General features: G+C 39.1%; 1 protein-coding gene across 1 annotated transcript in view; it reads left to right on the top strand.

Annotated features, from left to right (window-relative positions):
• Positions 1-19,687, top strand: part of ush2a (Usher syndrome 2A (autosomal recessive, mild)) — a 158,258-nt gene that overhangs the window by 104,158 nt on the left and 34,413 nt on the right. Inside the window, exons 63-68 of the mRNA XM_077519899.1 lie at positions 7,938-8,161; positions 8,532-8,832; positions 10,634-10,831; positions 10,941-11,095; positions 14,446-14,644; positions 19,035-19,142. Coding sequence (XP_077376025.1) covers positions 7,938-8,161; positions 8,532-8,832; positions 10,634-10,831; positions 10,941-11,095; positions 14,446-14,644; positions 19,035-19,142 — 1,185 coding nt within the window. The remainder of the gene's footprint in view (positions 1-7,937; positions 8,162-8,531; positions 8,833-10,633; positions 10,832-10,940; positions 11,096-14,445; positions 14,645-19,034; positions 19,143-19,687) is intronic.

Below are 19,687 nucleotides of genomic sequence, written 5' to 3'. Positions count from 1 at the left end.
AGAGCATATGGTATGATGGATCGCAGGGCTAGCGGCGCTAGCGAGGCTAAGGGCCATTTGCCGGGCGCGCCGCGGTGTGGAGGGGAGCCCCGGGGCCGGCGATGCAACCTCGACCCCACACGTCTGCTTCGAGAGCCTCCCAAACACAACATGCTCACCTATTATGGGATAGCCTGCTTAACCTTGGCTCAGGTCACTCACGATGTTCGCGCCATGTTGACGGATTGGTCGCTTTAATGATTAGTGACAGAAAGATGTTGCCAAAAGGGTCAGGTATTACAAAGAAAATGATGTATTTCATTTTTTATGTAATTCAGGTGCAGGATCAACCAACAAAAAAGAAAAAGAAAAAAGAAGGGGGAAGTATTTTGAATAAATAAAATGGTGCTCGGAAATTGTATGCATCTGAATTCAAATGGCCGCCCCAAAAGAAGAAAGTGTGTGCGAGAGAAGAACTAGATGGAGCAGATTAAAGGAGGAGTGAAGGGTATCCCATTGTGCCCAGCTGATAGACTAGGTTAGGCTGATGTGATTACGGGGGTCCCTGAAGTGCGATCTATCACACATTACCGTCCACACTGTCAACAACCATACAGACGCGCTGCAGGGGAACGCCAATGCCAGGAGACAGCCGTCTGGCAACCGATACGCTGGCCTGCATGCACATGTGCGCACAATCGCAATCATTAGATAGAATGGAAAAGCAACACAATCACTGGGAGAACATGTCTGATGGTGAACTATAAAGCATAATTGTTATTTGGGGGGCAATTACTTGATTTGGGGCAAAAACATATCACAAATGAAATCGCACAAAAATAGACGGGTCAGAAATGTCACCGACTCCTCCACATCAAAAAAAATCTTTTCAGTTTTGTCTTGTCAGCACAAAACTGCTGCAATTTTCTATTGTGCTTCCTCAATCATTCAGGTGTTGTTGCTTTTTGTCAAAGCAAGAGCCTTGTTTAATATCCGTCTGTCCATTTTCTCTCGTGCCTATCTTCATTAGGGTCGCGGGTGAGCATATTTTGGGTAAGAGACAGGATACAGGACTGATTATGAATTGTAGTGACTTCAGAGGCATTCAACATTTAGGTTGTTCAGCCTTCCTGAGTTTGCTTACATTTACTACACATTAAAGGGATACTTCACTTATTTAGTCCATTATAGCAATAAAAAGTTAATATTTCTGTCATTTATTTGACACTCATTATTTTTCACATACAATTAATACTTTTAAAAAACAATTTTGCCACTTGTCAACTGAAAATAACATCGCACGTGCTCAGTACTCAGGCAACGACCAATCACAGCTTACCTGTTAGCTTGGTTTGGTCATGTGACAGTCACAAGCTGAGATGTGATTGGTTACCTGAGACCTGAGCACATTGTGATGTCATTTTCAGTTAACAGCATGTTGCAAAATGTGCTTTTGAAGGTACTAATTGTACATGACAAATAATGAAAATATCAAATTTATTATAGGCAAAATATTAATGTTTGACTGCCAAAAATGGCTAAATAAGTAAAGTATCCTTTTAATGGTTATTCATAGTAGGGTTAGGAAATTAATCGAAATTAAATTGTGATTTGGATTTTGGCTTTCACAATCATAAAAACATAATAATAGAAAAAAAAACGGTTAATGTGCCAAGTGGCAGGCAAGTGTATGTTGCCTTAGAAACATTGAAAGTGCTAATTCTAGCAGTCGATTTCAAATCCCATTGACAGGATATTTGAAAATTAGCATTGAGGTCCAAGAATGATATTCCTTCAAATAATAAATATTCACAAACATAAACACTGCAGTAACACACTCAGACGGTAATAATGCAATAGCAAAAAGCAATATTCAAAGGCATATAGTTTTCCTAATCTGTGATATTAATAAAACTTGGTGGTGACTTTCTTCTTCTTCTTCTTCTCTTTTTATCCATGTGTGCATGGCACCACACTGCCCCCAAGAGGTGGTACAGCCAGTTTGGCGTTTTTTATAAATATATTATTTTAATATATTATGGTTTTACTTAAATAGTAATTTATTTTCTGGTTGTTCTTTCAAATTATATTCAAAGTTGAATTTTCTGACTTGAATTTGAAGTTTTTGAACTTTGTGAATAAATCGTGATTATTAATCATTATTTCATTGAATATTGTTTTCTCCATAATCACCCAGCCGTAATTCATAGTCCATTCATTTTGTGGAAGAGAACAAATGCTAAACAAGTTAATTTTGTCCCACTTTTTCCTCCATCTTGGCCCATGTGGTTGAAGTTCAAGACCAACTTTTAGATTCTTCATTTGGCCTTCTTTTCCTCTCCCTGAGTTTGCATGCTAGATGTTCTTGTAAGATTAAGGTGAGATTAGATGGTATTTAAAGATACGCGTGTGGCGTCTATGGCCTCCCATTGCTCCCTGACTCCCCCCTCCACCGTAGTGTGAGCCCTACACTTACACTGGATGCTGTGCACTCGTCCACTGACCCTTCAGCCCCCACCTTCGCCATTTCTCAGCGTGCACGCGCCACTGTAAATAGCCTCCCCAAGTTCACGTCTTCCTCTCTTCAAAACAAATCTTTAACTCCTTCACTGACTCCCTCCCTCTGTCCCAGCCCAGCAGGCCCCATCCAAACATTCAAGGACAAATCTGAATATCCCTTTTCACCGTTTAAGTGTTAAAAGCCTGGCGGTGGCGGGGTGTTATCTTAACGCGCCTTGCCGTGCCATCATCAGAGCGCGTGATGAAAATGGCTGTGATGATGCTAAAAGAAAAAAAAGAAGAGGAGGGGGAGAAAAAGTAATAATCAAATATGTTTTTCAAGGGCACAGTGACCATTTGCTGGGAGGAAATTATCCTAGTAGTTAAGCTTGCTCAGTCTGAGCCGAGTGGAGTTGGGAGAGTGGATGCATGTGTGCTTGTGTATGTGTCTTTACGTGTGCAAGAGTGGCACGGCTTATTTTTATTTATTTTTTTTGCATGCATGCTTCCATATGTTTGAACTCCTTTCGGCATTTTCTGAATATGTTTATGTAGTTTGATGCCACTTTATAGCCGGAGATCAGCATTCTTTTATTGTTTCTGCCAAAAAAAAAAAAACCTCTCAAATTCGAGTGAGTATATCAGTCATTGTGTGTGTGTGCGTATGTATGCCTGTCCATGCAAATCATTGCCAAAATTCCCTCATCAATGATGGGTAACAAACGGCCAACACTCGTGGATTCCAAACAGCAGCGTCTGGCTGATTTTTTATTTTTTTTTCTTTAAGATAAAGTGCTCTTTGAACACGGGGAGACATTTCTATCTCTGTTAATGTACTTATGATGATGAATTTTCTATTACATAGTGTTTAATGACTAGCGAGAATAAATCCAGAGGTTGCCTGCTGCATACAGAGTTGAGGACAGTCAGCCTGTATTTATTTTACATTTTCCTGTTTACATTATTCAGTTTTGAGTTGTATTTAGGACATTTATAAATAAATAAAAAATATTTACACACTGTACTTTATTACATTTGGCTGTTATTGCCAAATCCGCCGCACACCAAGCACCAAGGTTATATTAGTTTTGGAATTAAAGTTAGTTTTTACTTCATTTTAGGTTTTTTAATTTTGTTATTTTACACTAATTAAAAAAAATGCTTCATTTTAGTTTTTATTAGTTTTAGTACTAATTTTATTGTTTTGTTTTTGTTTATTTATTGTGAGCAAATTTAAAAAAACGTTATTGTGTAGTAAAAAGTAAAAAAAAATAAACCTACAAAAAAAATTCTTCAAAAAAAACATTTTAAAAGTATGACAGCTTATTATTTTTTTGAGAGGGCAGGGGCAATATGATGAGGAAAAAAGTGGCAAATTTGCCAATTTTTAATATGATGAGAAAAAAAAGTGGCAAATTTGCCACTTTATGAACAGGCAACTCTGATATTGTTAATGTCTGCTAAAGCAATTAGTATCTCCTTGTTTGAAAACCTGACCGAAAAGTACATTTTAACAAGTGCTTCCACCATAGACATTTTGCAAACTGTGACTTGTGTAGGGTGACATATGCGTTTCCTTTCTGCCACACTTGACACAAACATCCGTGCGACGAGAAAAAAAAACTGGAAAATTTGGCAGTTTACAAAGTGGCAAATTTGCCACTTTTTTTCTCGTCATATTAAAAAGTGGCAAATTTGCCACTTTTTTTCTTGTCATATTATATAATAATATATAATGTATAAAAGCAACCATCCACAAATCAAATAAAGCTGCCGTATTAAAAAAAAGTAGTACAATTAATGCAGTTCATAATACTGCTTCTAAAGTTAAAATAGATGCAAGAGAACCCATCTCTCTACGTCATCCAATGCAAAGTGTACACAGTCACTCAAATGAAAAAGAAAAAAAAAAAGAAAAATGCATGGCCTCTTATGTGCATGTTAAAAAGTTGACTGTATAGCATTTACAGTAGTAGGAATGCATCACGAAATGTTGTCCACCATTTTGTGTCTATATTTTTCTTCTTGCACCGCCAAAGCCAAGGTAATGTATTCCGGTATTTAAAAGTGTTTGATTTGTTTAAAGTTGTAGAGGGGTTTTAGTCTCCTAGAGAGCCCGGATAACCCTAATCCACAACACACATTTTTATCAGTAGTTCATTGGCAGGGCTAAATATTGACTTATCATTAAGTGGAATGACTGAAACCCTAATAATAATTCACGTTGTCTAAGCACCTTGTGTTGATGCAGCGCTCCCGACGCTATTAATGAATGTATGCAAATCCAACATAAATCTGAAGATTAGGGCGTTCCGCGATGCTACAGAGAAAACAAGAGGTTTGTGTGATAAGTCGCTGTCAACACGTACACAAACACGCTCACACATACACGCAGTCGGGATGAGGAAACACAATGCAGGTTTCACAACGGGAACATAGATAATGCCTGCAAAAGACAGGGATTGTATTTCTGTTTAATGTGTGATAATATAAAGTGAAAGTTTGGAAGCACAATAGTAAACAGTGGATGCACAACAGGAACTTAAAGTAAATAAAGTAATGTGCTGATAGTGTGGTCAGTCGAGATTATTGATGAAAAAGGTTCACAACAAAGTGTTTGGGGGTAGACTGCTGTCCACAGAAATTTCATTGGCAAAACAAGTTACTTTTATCGTATTATTTATTTTAGATATATTTTTATTTTGATAAGCATGCTGAACAATTTGCATGTGTTGCTGAAATTGTTGTCCACCCTGTCATTATGGAGTAGCCACCTTTTAAAGATATGTGCTGTTTTCAGTGACAGCATTTTGTCTTTAAGTGGAGGCCGAATCAGTGGGTAAACTTACATATACAGTACTTCGTAATTTTCATCATCGTTGTTGTCAAGCTTAACATTTCCACCCTGTCATATTAACTAATTCACTGCCAGCCATTTTAGAAAATTTCAAAATTTTCAATACCCATGCGATATTACGTTCAATAATTATATATAAACCGAATCTACCAAATGACAGAATAGACTCCCTACTTTTTGCCTCGTCCTGTTCTTTTAAAATTGACAGTAGAAAAATGTAGGTTCGCCAAAATACAGCCATTTCTCCCAAGGACTCTGAAACTGTGTTTATTTCGTATAGAATGGGGCAATGATGTCATCTACCGGTGGTTAGGCATCAGTAAAGTTGTTTCCAAGTTTGATATTTACAGTGGAGCATAATCGGATTCTCCTCCATCTATCCAATGTCCATCCTGTCATTGTCCACCCTGTTAGCAAACACACACGTTTTGCTGTTTACACTTACACTAACACACATTTTTTTACAGCCGAACAGTTAAGACGTTTCCCTCTGCCTGATTGTCCTCCAAAAGTCATTTAAAAGTTTCCTTTGCGCTGACCTTATTGAAACCTTATTGTTTTGTTGAACAACTTTTATGGTCCACACAGTATCAATCGGAGGCTACCCAGTGAAATACAATGTGGTTCTTTGCAACCATAAATTTTCTAGTTAGTCTGAGGGATTATGCGGCCCCGTGTTGATAACTCTCAATAGAGCCATCGTCATGCGCTCGCGGTAAACGCGGAAGGGGCGCCAGCGCCGAGAAGAAAGACCGGCGGAAAGGTGACGATGGCGAGAGGACAAGCGATGAGTGTAGAAAAAGCTATTTGGAAAAGTGTTGAGCTGTTTATTTGCTCGTCATTGAAGCCGAAGTAAGTCGCTGAGGGAATTGGCCGGCGAGCCTCTGCTCCGCAACAGCTGCCGCCGCTAAGTGAGTTACCGGCCGTCACACTGCCTTTATGTCACACAATCACAAACTCGTCCGCGCGCGCATATTGCGCTGTCACACGGAGCCGAGGTTACAATGCACGGCAGACCAGAGATGAGATTCTCTGGCTGATTGTGTCGGTTAATATCGTAGCTCCGCAGCATTTGATTTGCATGAGGAGTTAACACCGATGGAGGTGTTAGACGTTAAGTTATTTATCACGCCACAACTAGCTCGAGCCCCATTAGAGGACAAGGCCGTGACACAAAGCGATGACTTGGTGTTTAATGTCTGCTGTCAAATAAAATGAGCTCCACAGCTGGAGGCGGACGGCACCACGGATCAGCATGTCATCAACTGTTAGGATACACTTACTAAATACCTCATGAAAGTTGCATTATTTTAAACCAGAAGCGGAATCATCACCAAAGACCAGAGGCTCGAGGTTCTTATAGTTTTACCCACACTGATTTAGAATGAGAAGCTTTGACTATTTGACTCTGGTTAAAATGCAATTTGTCCCTTTTTACCATAAGCGCAGGAAGAATATTGAAGTCGTTCTCTGTGTTGCTCATTTCAATTTCCAATGCATCCTCACTGCAGGTAACTTGCTGACTCAGCTTTATAGCAGGACAATATTATGGTCCTAATCCACTGGAAGGCCAAAGCATGACAATCCCTTCAGCTAAGCTGTGTTGATGTCTCACTAACCTGATTGCCTCAACCTGGGTAATTACCAGGGCCACAGGAGAGAACGCTTTACCGTCTTCAGCTCCCTCTGACTTTTGTTTCACCCTCACATGTACGACCTCACCTTTCGCAAACACACACCGATGTCGCACACTTCTGTTGTGATGTTATTTGGGGGGAAATTGTCACTTCAAAACAGTTTTTTAACATTTTTAGTGTTAGATTTGAAAAAAAAAAAAATGAGGGACTCAAATTTGCTTCTAAAATTCACACTTGATATCAGAATGTAAACATAATTAAACATTCAGATGTTTTACTCTCTCACATATTACAATATTAGAAGGTTATTTTAAAAAATACCTTATTAGCATTATGTGTTAGGGTTTTCAAGTGTATGATACCATTTACATAATCACACTTGTTAATTGTTCACTGCAATAATGAGGCTCCAAATGCATATTGGGGCATACTCTTGTTTATAAGCTACTATTGGTTGTTTTGCATATTCAAATACAATGCAAACTGTATCCTGATTCCTGAAATTCATTTTCAACTCCATTTCATATTTTTTTTTTTTTTTTTGCTTTTTATTATCTTTACTTTGTTTCTCTTAGCATCTTTAAATGTCAAGAACACAATGTAAATCACATACTATTTTTTTTTTTATCAGTTTCCAGTGCAATGGAAAGTGTGTAATAACCAATTTTGGGGGCTTGCAACAACTCAAAAACGTGTCTAAAACACGCTCCTTACCTCAAAAGTCATGGTCTCAATAAAAAAAGATAAGATAAAATAAAATTTTACTTTTGACTGCAGGACTTATCTGAATAAACATATTATATAAGTAGATTCATATTAAAGTTCAGTAAATCTCAAGGATGCATTTTTAGATCTTAATTATTTTTTATTTTTTTTGGTTTGTTTCACATGGACGGAAGAGTAAGGGAGGGTCTGAAAATGTCAAGCGTCAAATGAGTTTTAATTAGCATTTCTTTCTTCCTCAGGTTTTTCCTGCTGTGGTCAAGAATATATCAACTCTTCTACATCTCTTTGCTGCATGGCCAGTGATGGAATTCCAACAATACATCCATCGGGCAATAGCACAGTCAGACTGAAGTGCTGTGGGTCAAAGGTTGTACTTGAAGAACAAGAGTGTTGCAGTGGAATTAGTTTCGACTCTCAACGCCATGTGTGTGCCAGCAGACCCACACCAGGCCTTCTGATGGAGGTTTGTTTCGTCACCTTTTTTTCCAATTCAAACATCTTATGTCTTCATTGCACATAATAGCATTGAGAAACTTCTGGTATTTTGTTTGTTTTTTTTAAACCACGAGGTAGACTTGAGCGTTTTCACTAAATCTTCTTGGTAAAATTAACATTCAATTAATCTGTAACGATGTCATTAAGGTCGTTGCATCACATACCTCACACAAACACAACTTGCCTCTTGCTACATGGACAAAAGTATTGGGACACTTTGCCATTGCCCCCTCCAGGGAGTAAACATTGGGGAAAATGTTTCCCTTCCAGTTATAATCAGCTTTTTGCAAAAATGTCCCTTATTGACGACTGAACTGTCTCTCTCCCCTTTTCTTCAGAGTGTCTGTTTGCAGGGCGCCCTGTGTCCAGTGTCTGCATCGTCCACAGCCTACTGTGGCTCCTGTGACATTGACCCATCGACGACCGCCTGCACATGGGTCATGTCCACACACGATGATGCTTCCTCCGCTACATCCTCACCTCCAATGGACGCCGCATCTGAGCCGCTCATCACAGGATCCCACACACATGCAAACATCATTCATCTGAACGCTGGCAGTTCAGGTCATGAGGGGAGCTTGTGCCCATCTCATGAGGAGGTAGTGTACAGTGGAGGTGCCAAAAAATACACCTATACAGGTAAGTCATTTTTCTTTTTGTGGCATCGTTTGGTTTGTTGTCACTCATATATGTTAATTTAAAATTCCTTTAACGCCACTATTTTTTTCTCGTGAGCTTTTCGAAGTTTTCCAAAACAAATGTTGTCCAAATCTGAATGTTGCACCCAGTGTGCTTCTCTGTGTTTCCTTTGTGCATGTGTGCATGAGGTGGTTAAGATAAGTTTCTAGGCGATGCTGTGACACCATCTGGGCAGAGGCACATAAAGCTGTCACCACCCGCCATCCACCAGATGTTGCCCATGCACACATGCACGCACACACCGACTATCATGCTATACCTCCCTTAGGTAGAAGCCTGAACCTCTGTATCTCGCACACAAGCTATAAATATGTATTGGCCACAAACATGGCGACGCGACGCTTACCGCAGTCACTTCTTAATCAAATACATAAACAGTTTTGAGGCATGTGACACCTATTGTGTCATTTACATATGCACGTCAGTGCGTGTGTGTGCTTTTGCAGGCTGGGTTTTCACAGTAGTAAAGACAATAGTCCCAGACTGGTGGTTAAAACATGCTTTCATTTACTGCAGCAATCCCTTAGCTCCCCTTAAAGACATGCCACATATGTGTGCGAGTGTGGGCGAGTACGTCGCTCTTTATATGTACTCCTGTACTCGTACCCCAGCAGAAGGGCTGTAACAAGGCCCCAGTCACCGTCTCACATTTACAGCTTGCCGAGCAGCGAGCAGTGCATTTATTTGTTATATGTTCCTGTAATGTCTGCTGCCATTGGCGATGCTCCCTTCGCGGTTTCAACAAATTGAACTGCTGTTACTGTAACCACATAATGTTTAGGACCTGCACATTAACATGCTCGCTATGTTATACTTTAGTGTTTAATATTTTGACAATATGTTATTATAGTAGGTAGTTTGCAATGTGTAATGTGTGTTGGTTTCCTTATGTAACATGCTTGAAAATATTCAACAAAGTTGAGAGTTGCGTTTTTTTTATTTTATTTTTTTACGGCAATATTTCCGGCTCCAAATATGAGTTATCGGCCTCCATGACTGCTATAATTGTTATCGGCCCTGGAAAAAAACACATCAGTCTATCTCTAGTCCATGTCAACGTTATACAATACGTCACATGCACATGACTGTTAACTCATTCACTCCCAGCCATTTTCGCTTCACTTTCACTTCATTTTCACTTCGCTCCCGGCTGTTTTACTGGATTTTGACAGAATTTACAAAGCCCACAGAGTATTGTGTTCGATTGCTATAAAAACATGGAACCTACCAAAAGAAAGAAAAAAAGTATATATCTATCTGTTTCCGTTTTGCAGCAATTAGCATTCGAATATAGCTAAGCTTCATCATTATTCACAAATCTGTTTAGAACTGTGGGGAAATCAGCTTGTTTGCAATATGGCCCTGGCTGATCTCTTATACTCTGCTGCCACCTGCTGGCCGTTTTTGTAATAACTACCATTGCTTCAACCATTCTCTGCAGTTCAGAGGCTGCATCAAAGCCTTCTGTATGCTCTAGCATAAAAAATAAAATAAAATGTATAAATACATCTTTGGGACACTCAAAACATTTAAAATAAAACGTGTTTATACGTTTTTGGGAGCAAATGAGTTCATGATTAATAAAAAAAATTAGCGTGTGATATTTAAGTCATACCATATATCAAATAAACACCTACTAATCTCAGCAGCTGAGTTACTGAACATCCCCTGCCATTACTTCATTACATTTTGCATGATGGATTTCCATTATGTAGCATTACATTCATCGCACTTTCCGTAGATTCCAACTTGGAACCCTTCACCACGTACGAGTACAGAGTGAGAGGCTGGAACAGCTTCGGCCGAGGCGCCAGCGACGTTATCGCGGTGACCACGGCTGAAGACAAACCATGGGGAGTGCCCCCACCTCGATGGAGACGCATGGGTGAACGGAGTGATGTCATTCAGTGGCATTGGCAAGCACCTGCTCGACCTAATGGTATGTTTATGAAGAAATTTAGCATTTAAAGTGGTTAATTAAAGACATTTCATCTTTTAAATCTATGAATTGTTTATAATTTCTCTGCTCTTGTTTTCTTTTGTGCCAGGAGTCATAACACACTATGTGATACTTCGTGATGGACAAGAGCGTTACCGCGGCGATGAGAACAGCTTCATTGATATGGGCGGGATCAGACCGTTTCAGGAATTTAGTTACCAGCTAAGGGCGTGCAACAGGGCTGGTTGCGCTGATAGTACAAAGGTAAGACTGCGGTTGGATCATTTGTATTTTTTAGAGTCTCCGTCAAATGACTCAACATGCTTCTTCTATTGGGCTTTCCTGCAAAGGCTTACGAGTCAGAAGCCTCTTGAACAGCCAGAATTTTTGATCAGGATTCACCAGTAACAATTGTTTTTGATTTTTGTTTTTTTTTAGACGAAGTATAAGTACAAGTATCCCAATTAAGATTTGACATTATAAGAGCGAGATTAATACATAAACACATGCTCTTGCATCTGTGTCAAACAAATACCCTATTTGTAATTTCTTGTACTTTTAATACATGGTTCATGTGTAAAAACAGCTTAATATGCTGCATTGAGAATGTCCTCCTCCCAAACTTTCAAGTTCTTGTCTGATGTTGCAAGTGACAACTATTTAGGCCTTGGGGGAGGTCTGCATGCAAATTCTTGAGCCCTCTTGAATGATATCTGATACAAGAATTTGTTTAATTTATGCTCTTATATAATATAATCTAATTGTGTCGGTTGTTTAAATTTAAAGGTTGTCTATATACTATATTTACAGCTTTACTGCTTACTTTATAATGCGATATTTTCACACTTTGTAGATGTTTTGCTGTTTCCATGTCAGAACACGATGCCGCTGGCGCGCTCCCCACAGTATGTGAGGTTGTGGATTTGCTGAGTCCACCTGATGTTTGTGATAGCATCCATAATAGCTTCACACAGTAACTCCCCAACGCTATCTCTCGAGCTGTAGCTGAGCTGATATCAACACAACAATTAATTTTGCCGGCTTAGCACAGATGAAAGCTCCTGTTGAAAAGTGTCTGTCTTGCTATTATTTGGCAAAAAGTTATGTAAAGAGGCTGATGCGTCACCAGGAGGGCTGCGTGGAGGGTAACGATGCGGCTATGGAACTTTTGTGAGGTTCAACTTGGGTTTCTAGATAGATTGATGATGAGTAGATTACAGTTTGCAATAAATGAGGACTTGGAAAAATGATCGATGGTTACAGGAGAAAGATTAAAAAGGGGGGGATAAATGGTTAAAGAGATAAATAGTGAAAGATGCATCACCAAATATTGCATGTATTTCCTCATCTAGTGTTTGGTTAGTCACAGTGAATGGATGAATGAAGGAGGGATCAACATGGAATACTGTGGACATTTCTGTTCATAGCAGGATGTCAGCCGTTTTTTTTTTTTTTTTTTTTTTTACGCTACCATTTCCGACAACACAAAATGCAAATCCCATTATTACAAAACGGTGAAGCCTTCTCCAACTATCCGGCCATTTGACCACCAGGACAGCCCTGTGTCCACCCCCAGTAAGCAAGCACAGTTAAACAACAAACTCAACGGCTGTAGTCCACACACATACACAAGCACACTCACGCAGAGCCCAAGACCCAGCGCACACGGTCCCAGTAGAGAGCGGAAAGGGGAGTGACTTGGATTAGTTTGTACACCAGGGAAAATTGGCCAAACATTCCCAATTATGGGACAAGGTGGGCTAACCTAATACACCACTGCAATTACCTGGCATCCACACACACGGCAGACACAGACACGCGGCTCAAGTGCACACCTGCCGTGACAACAGAAGGTGCTGATCTAATACGGTTGGTCACTTAGAGGGGTTGGAAGAGCGATTGGTCCTCCTTTGTCTTGAAACGCTCGCGTCCTGTTGCCTCCGCTATTTGTCTGCTGTCATTGCCGTGATGGGAACGTCAAGCTCTCCCATCTGTTGTCCTTACTTTTGCGTCTTCTCAACTCGCAACCATGTGCCTCACATCCACTCTTTGGACTCCTGTTTCTCTTAGGTAACAATCACCCCTCCTCGTCTTTGGTTTTGCCATTATACTTGTATTTTGCAGGAGTTGCTAAATTTTTGACAGTTGTTAATTGTCACTTGAGTCTGTTTGTTACTTGAGTTTTTTTATTTATCAATGAATCAAATCATATTTTAACTTCTTTTGGCCCCGAACAATAAATGTTTTTAAAAAACAAAACAAAAAAAACATTTCCAATGTTTTATTTATCATTTTTTTACCAACTGCCAACAACAAAACATCTCCAAATAATATAAAAAATAATATATACATAAAGGTGAGTTGAGTTGAGTTGTTAGGATAACAGGACTGAGTGAAGGTATCTGGCGGATAGCAGGACTTATATCAAGGTATCGGTACTTGCAATGGCGGCCAATTCGCCCTCTTGCCTGGTGGCCGTTTCATGATCAGTTAGAAATTAGAAAAATTTTAAATTGCCATTAATTTAATGCAATTTTAATTTTTTTTTAAAAAAGGCTATATTGTGATCTGCAGGTCTTTCTTTAAAATAATTTGCCATTGTTTTCAGGGGGAAATTTTATGTATTAAAAATACTCCTGGTATCGGTACTTGATATCGGTATCGGTAACCATTGAAAAGTTGAATACTCGTGCTAATATCGGTCTGAAAAAAAAAAGTGGCATCAAACATCCTTAATTATAACATTGCTAAAGTATTTAATTTTTTTAATTTCATGGTCAAATCAAGTTTTAATAAGCGAAGAAACAACAAATGTGTATTTTCCCAGTGTTTGAGGTACATTAAATTCATCTTTGAAATTGTATTTAATGGTATCAGATTAATGTACAGCTTGCTTAATTTAAATATTTTTTTTTTTCCTATCGCATAATTTGCATTTATGTATTTTATTTCCTGATGCTTGAAAATAGCCCCAATTCCGTTCAGAAAATTACAACAACACAAAACAGAAGATGTAAAATTGGTACAAGAAAGTAGTTAAATTAAATCAAAACTACCTCACTACTGCCACAATAACACACAAAAAAATATATACATTTCAATCAGGTTTGACATTTTTGTCTCTCTCTTAAAAATTGTTAAAGCCATTTTTTTGTTTTTTTTTTGTTTCAGTTCGCATATATGTATGTTTGTGTTGTGTGTGTGGGAGCACACGAGCGTCTCTTTAGCTGTAGTAGCAGTGTTCTAATTGCATCGCACTGTGCGGGACAGGTGGGGGAAGTGCCCGTGACAGTCTATTAAGGCAGGATATCCCTGTTGCCATTAGCAGCAGATTGCCCAGCGGTTCTTTGGTCTCACTTAAATCCGCCAGACGACTACTGATACCACAACAGAAGTGATCAGTTGTAGTCGTAAAAATATCTATATATTTTTTGTTTTTAATATATGCTTGGCCTATTGTTAAATTATGGATGAAAGTATGAATTGCACAATAGTGTGTATAGTTGTAAATTCCCATTCATAAAGTTACTTTGAGGACTTTTGAGAACTTTTTCTTTGTCATTTTCATGTTTATGTTCATGTTTTTTTTCCCTGAATGTCGTCTGTGTGTTCAGATGGTGGCAGTAACAGTTCAAGGAGTCCCAGAGGGGGTGCAGTCTCCGGCGGTAAGAGCTTTGAGCCCCTCCTCTCTTTACATGAGCTGGGTCCGACCTGCACGTCCCAATGGAAGAGTGCAGCGGTATCACGTGAACCAGACCGGCGTTGGCACCATATTTGCACACACACAGGCACCTGGGAATTTTACACTGACTGGTAAGGAACAGTTTGTCATCTTCTTGTTGTTACCTCATTTTTGTTTCACACTTTGACCTTTCTGTTGTTTTCTTGCTCGATCACCATCCTTTTATACTCTGCCTCTCACCAATTTGTTTCCTTTAGCCTCTTCCCTTCTCATCTCCTTGTACCTGCAACACAAACGTCCCCCTCTTGTCACTCCCCTTAATACTCTTCCATCTTCCCTTCTTTCCTTTGTCATCTCCAAACCGTCTCCTTGTCCGTCAGCTCCTCCTCTCCCCTCCCTTCCTCTCCTCTCCCCTGTCTTCGCCATGCATTTATGTATGTATGCTGCTTTGCTGCAAGCCATCTAATGACCCAATATACATCTGATTTCCGCCACACTCTCAACTCTCTTGTCCAGTCCTTTACGCACAAAAAAATGCACTTGGCCACATATGAACGCAAAGCACCAACAAAAACATACTTTGAAATCAGATTAAGAAAAGACACCTGGAACTGTCATCTCAGTCATGTTGCAAATGATTGTTTAAACTGAATCCACGTAGATTTTGGGTCAAGAGCGAATTTTAAACTGAAGTTTTGGAGCACTTTCTCATCACTTTTCTGTTCAGGCATCAGCTTAGCCACCAGCCACTTCACTAGTATTCCCTTGGTACCTGTTGTTGTGTGTGTTTGTGTGAAGCAAAGCAAACAATACCAAGCAGCAATGCTAAAACTGCGCTAGCCTTATGTGCCAACACACACGCACACACACATGTAACCAGAACATTAATGCTATTCCCGAAACTATATTCATCTGCTGTTTAACACTTTAAAGCAAAATTTACCATTGCTATCACCAAAATCAAAAATTCATCAACTTTGCTCAATAAAACAAAACGTGTTAAGGCCTCAAGTAGTTTTAAAAAGGGCATATTCAAATAAGGAGACATGAAAATAAATGTTACCAGTGAAATATGATCACAAATACTGTAAAAACCTTATTCTTTCTAATGCATTAAGTATTTAAAAAAAAAAAGTAGATTTTGCATCACTCAGCAATTTTCACATACTGTAATAGTATCATAGTATAGTTTTTAGTTTGCAGAAAATACATTTAGATACATACTGAAACATAATTCCACTTCAACAATATTAAATACTATATATATATATATGTTATATATTTCTGTATATGCATTTTTTTAACTCAGTAGTTGCTTACAACTGTCCCATATTTTCCTGCCTAATGCTGATCAATTTGCTCCAGGAAAAGCGACGAATAGTCTCTTTATTAATCGCATTTTTAGCTGTTAGACAAAATGAAGCTCTGCTGTTCAAAGGTACCCCATGTGAATCGATATTAAGCATTGCCATCATTAGCTTGCGATGAAGGATTGCCTGCAATTATATAGATTATGGCATTAATCATGTGTTTAATTGGCCTTTTGTAGGCTCATTATTAATTCACAACGGCAGGGAATAGAGTATGTTCTTTTATTTATTCATGCTCTCTATCCCTCCACTTTTTTTTCCCTCCTATCGCTGGCCGTAGTGGGCGCTCTGATTGGTGCGTGCTCCAAGGTGTCAAGTGTGTAGATATGCAGTAAGACTGGAATGTTTCTCTCATCGATGTCAGTGATGTATATAGTAGAACAAAAATTGTAACTTCCACGTGAATTCCACTTTGGGCTACTAAAAGAAACAACAATGAGATGTGACAGATACTATATAAGGATTTCAAAATATTGTACTATTTGTTGGGAAAATAAAACAACGCTACATTTTCAGAAAGAAATCAAGCAAACACAAGCACATGTTTGCATAATTGATCACAGCTGTGCAGTTATAGCGAAGCCGTGGAAAGTTGCACAGTATTAGCTTAAATCATACTAAATCAAATACTTTATTTCCTGAATATTCTTCACATTCACACAAACATATACAGTATAACTAATAACTATGTACTAATGCATAAAGTCAGATATTATTATTATTATTTATTATTTACATTTACATGTTTGTGTATCTTTTTTTACATCTGTACATGTCCGTGTATGTATGTGAATCTGATCTCAGTGTTCCATTGGAGAAACATCAGAGAGCAACAGACAGGAAGTTAAACTCTTAATAATTTAGCAGAGGTGTTATCAAAGCACCCTCCCTTCTTGCGCCCTCCTTTCTCCATCCTTCAGTCTCATCATCATGTTGTCACTCATCATCAGAGTTGATCAATCTCACCTTCTTGCTGTTCCTTAAACACACGTATACGTTATATTTGTCCTTTCTCTTTCCTCTCTCACGTCGTTTGTCTGAGGCTCCTTGCGCTGACAGTTGGCCCCATCATCTTATCATATTCTCTGACGCAAACAAGCAATGGCAAACTGTCAATAAAATTACATTTTGGATCGGTTATTTTTAGCGCCGTCTCCTTTCGCAACACAAACACACATCAAGATTGAGAAAGAGGGGGAAAAAAAATAGCCACCAGCTTCTTTGCCTTCCTCATATGTACCAAGTTGTCAAAGTTCTTTTAATTGCTCTCTCTTTCTCTCACTCTCTTTCACACACACGCAGGCACACCTTGGAATGACAGTCTCGTCTTGTCCCGCTGGCATCACAATGCCCTCCATCCGCTTTTCACTTGCTGCTGATCACTGTTAAAATGATTGAAGCTTCCTCTCCCTTTCCATAATCAGGCATATAAGCACACGCGTGGCTGTATGAGAGTGCTACCCATACACACCCGCACGCACACACACACCCCCACACACACAGCAGTGGTTCAACAGCAGAACAACACTGCCCTCTTTAGGATGAGCGATAAAGGTCATCCTTGTGCGTGTTGAGGAGAAAGCACAAAAATGAAGTTGCATCCATCCATTTTTTTTTTTTTAACTGATTATGCTCACTATGGTAGTATGTTTGATTTTGATTGTATTGACTTTGTCATCATCCTTCCTTACAGTACTTTGCTCATACACATTTTACAATTTTCTTTGCATTATTTACTTGACTAAATATGATGGTGAGTTTACTGACTTATAAGCAGTGGAGAGATTTACGATGCTAGAATGTGCGTACGCTTACTCACACACATGCTTAGTTGCGCGGCTAAATGGTGCGACATGGCCTTACAATTCAACCCCGGCTGACAGATTTTCTTTATTTAACCAGTAGTGAGAACACACACACGCGCGCGCACATTGATCAGTGGTTGTTAAGCGCAGGGGCCCACAAGGCATGTTAAGCAGGCCAAGCAGTAGAGAGCGACGTGAGGAAACTGTGGTGAAGCTGTGCGCTATTCGTGCGATTGTGTCGACATGCTCCGTGTCTCATGTGTCCACACCAACACCAACTGAGTGCGACTCGCAGCTGAGTCGCACAGGAGGGTCTCCTTTTCTGTCCCCCCAGCCTCTTAGCATGCACCGTGCAGAGTATCAGTAGCAGATCAGTTAGATTATGAATTCAGTTATCCCAATATAAATGTTTCTTTCCATTCTAATCAATATCACAATGCATATTTTTTGTTTTGCAAGTTTAGAGTCATAACAACGCACATTTAAAATATTAAATCAATATTATTTATTTCTTGACACGAATATATGTGTAATATATATAATATTCATATTTGTACAGTGCATATCATGGCAGTGTCACAGTCTATCGTTGGGGTCATCATTTGCGCTAAAACCATTTTACGCCTTTTCGTTTGTGGTGAATTTGATTTGCAAGCTGTTGTATGCAGTCAGCTGCTAAGTGAATGACCATAAAACATTCAGTCAAGTCCCATCACACCTCGTAGCATTTGGATTACTCGCTGTGCACCAAGAGCAAGGAATAATGACTGCAAACTGAAAGTTTTCAGATATAAAATAAAAATGCACTTAAATTTCCCCCACAAATAAATCTCATATACACTTAAAGATCCACTCAAGTGGCTTTGTGATTTCTTTAAGGCTGCATAGAAAAGGGAGACCATAAATAAATCATGTCGGGACGCCGAAGCCTAAACGCATAGCAAGGTATCATAATTATCATAGATCAAAAGCTGATGACATTACAGCGTCGGAGCGCTTCCATCCCGTGTCAGCGCCGCAGCTGCCCGTCTTTACGTCGTTTCATTATTGAGTTATGGCATGCATAATTTAGCACGGACAGATATGGATCCATCCGTTGAGAGTGGCAAGAACGGAGGGAGGGGGGGAACTCAATGCGGAGAACAGATAAGTTGGGAAAACGGTCTTCTTTTGTTTTTTTACTTTTACACTTATTTTGCCTTATTTGGCTTTATACATCTTTTTTTCTTATGTCCGTTTTTTAAGAAAAAAAAACTCATTAAAGCAATTAATGTCTATTGAATGACAAATAAATGTAATTTACATAATTTGTTGTACATATGAATAATCCTGTTTATGTGCTGTAGGTTTGCAGCCATTCACAGACTACACTTTTGTGCTGGTGGCCTGCACAGCTGTAGGATGTGGCGCCAGTTCACCTTCCACAGGACGCACCCTGCAAGCATCCCCCACTGGTACACACACACACGCAAATCTGTTTCCATCAAATACACACGTTCTGCACACAAAATGTTTAAATGTGCATATTATTTAAGAATGAATTCCCTAACTTAACATTTCATGGTCTAAATTAACACTACCTTCTATTTGTAGAAATACACGTGCTTATAATCCCAAAATGTATTTTGCATTTACCTATACAATGTATATACACCACCTTATTTTGCCACTCCTTTTCGAAATCATCTTCTCGCGCTACGTTCAATGTCTTTAGTGACTCGTTTGTCCCTTCAAGCCCCTCCCTCCACTTATTCCAGTGTCTTCATGTCACTGACGGCGCCGCCACATAAATCAATCACATCAACTTAAATTAATTAAAACTGTGTAATTTACAGTATCCCATTCTCTGTCTAAGACGTGCGGGTTGATCATCAGAAAAACGTTTTAATTTGAAACTGAAAAAATGGACTTGCATCATGAAAATATCATAAATTATTATTTTTTTTAAAAGTGCAGAAATCCCTCAGGGGCGGACGTGATTTACTCATTGTCTGTCTGA

Source organism: Festucalex cinctus, chromosome 4 (assembly GCF_051991245.1).
Source record: "Festucalex cinctus isolate MCC-2025b chromosome 4, RoL_Fcin_1.0, whole genome shotgun sequence".
NCBI classification, from domain to species: domain Eukaryota; kingdom Metazoa; phylum Chordata; class Actinopteri; order Syngnathiformes; family Syngnathidae; genus Festucalex; species Festucalex cinctus.
Note: the sequence above shows the minus strand (reverse complement) of the source record. Positions and strands in the feature narration are given on the sequence as shown.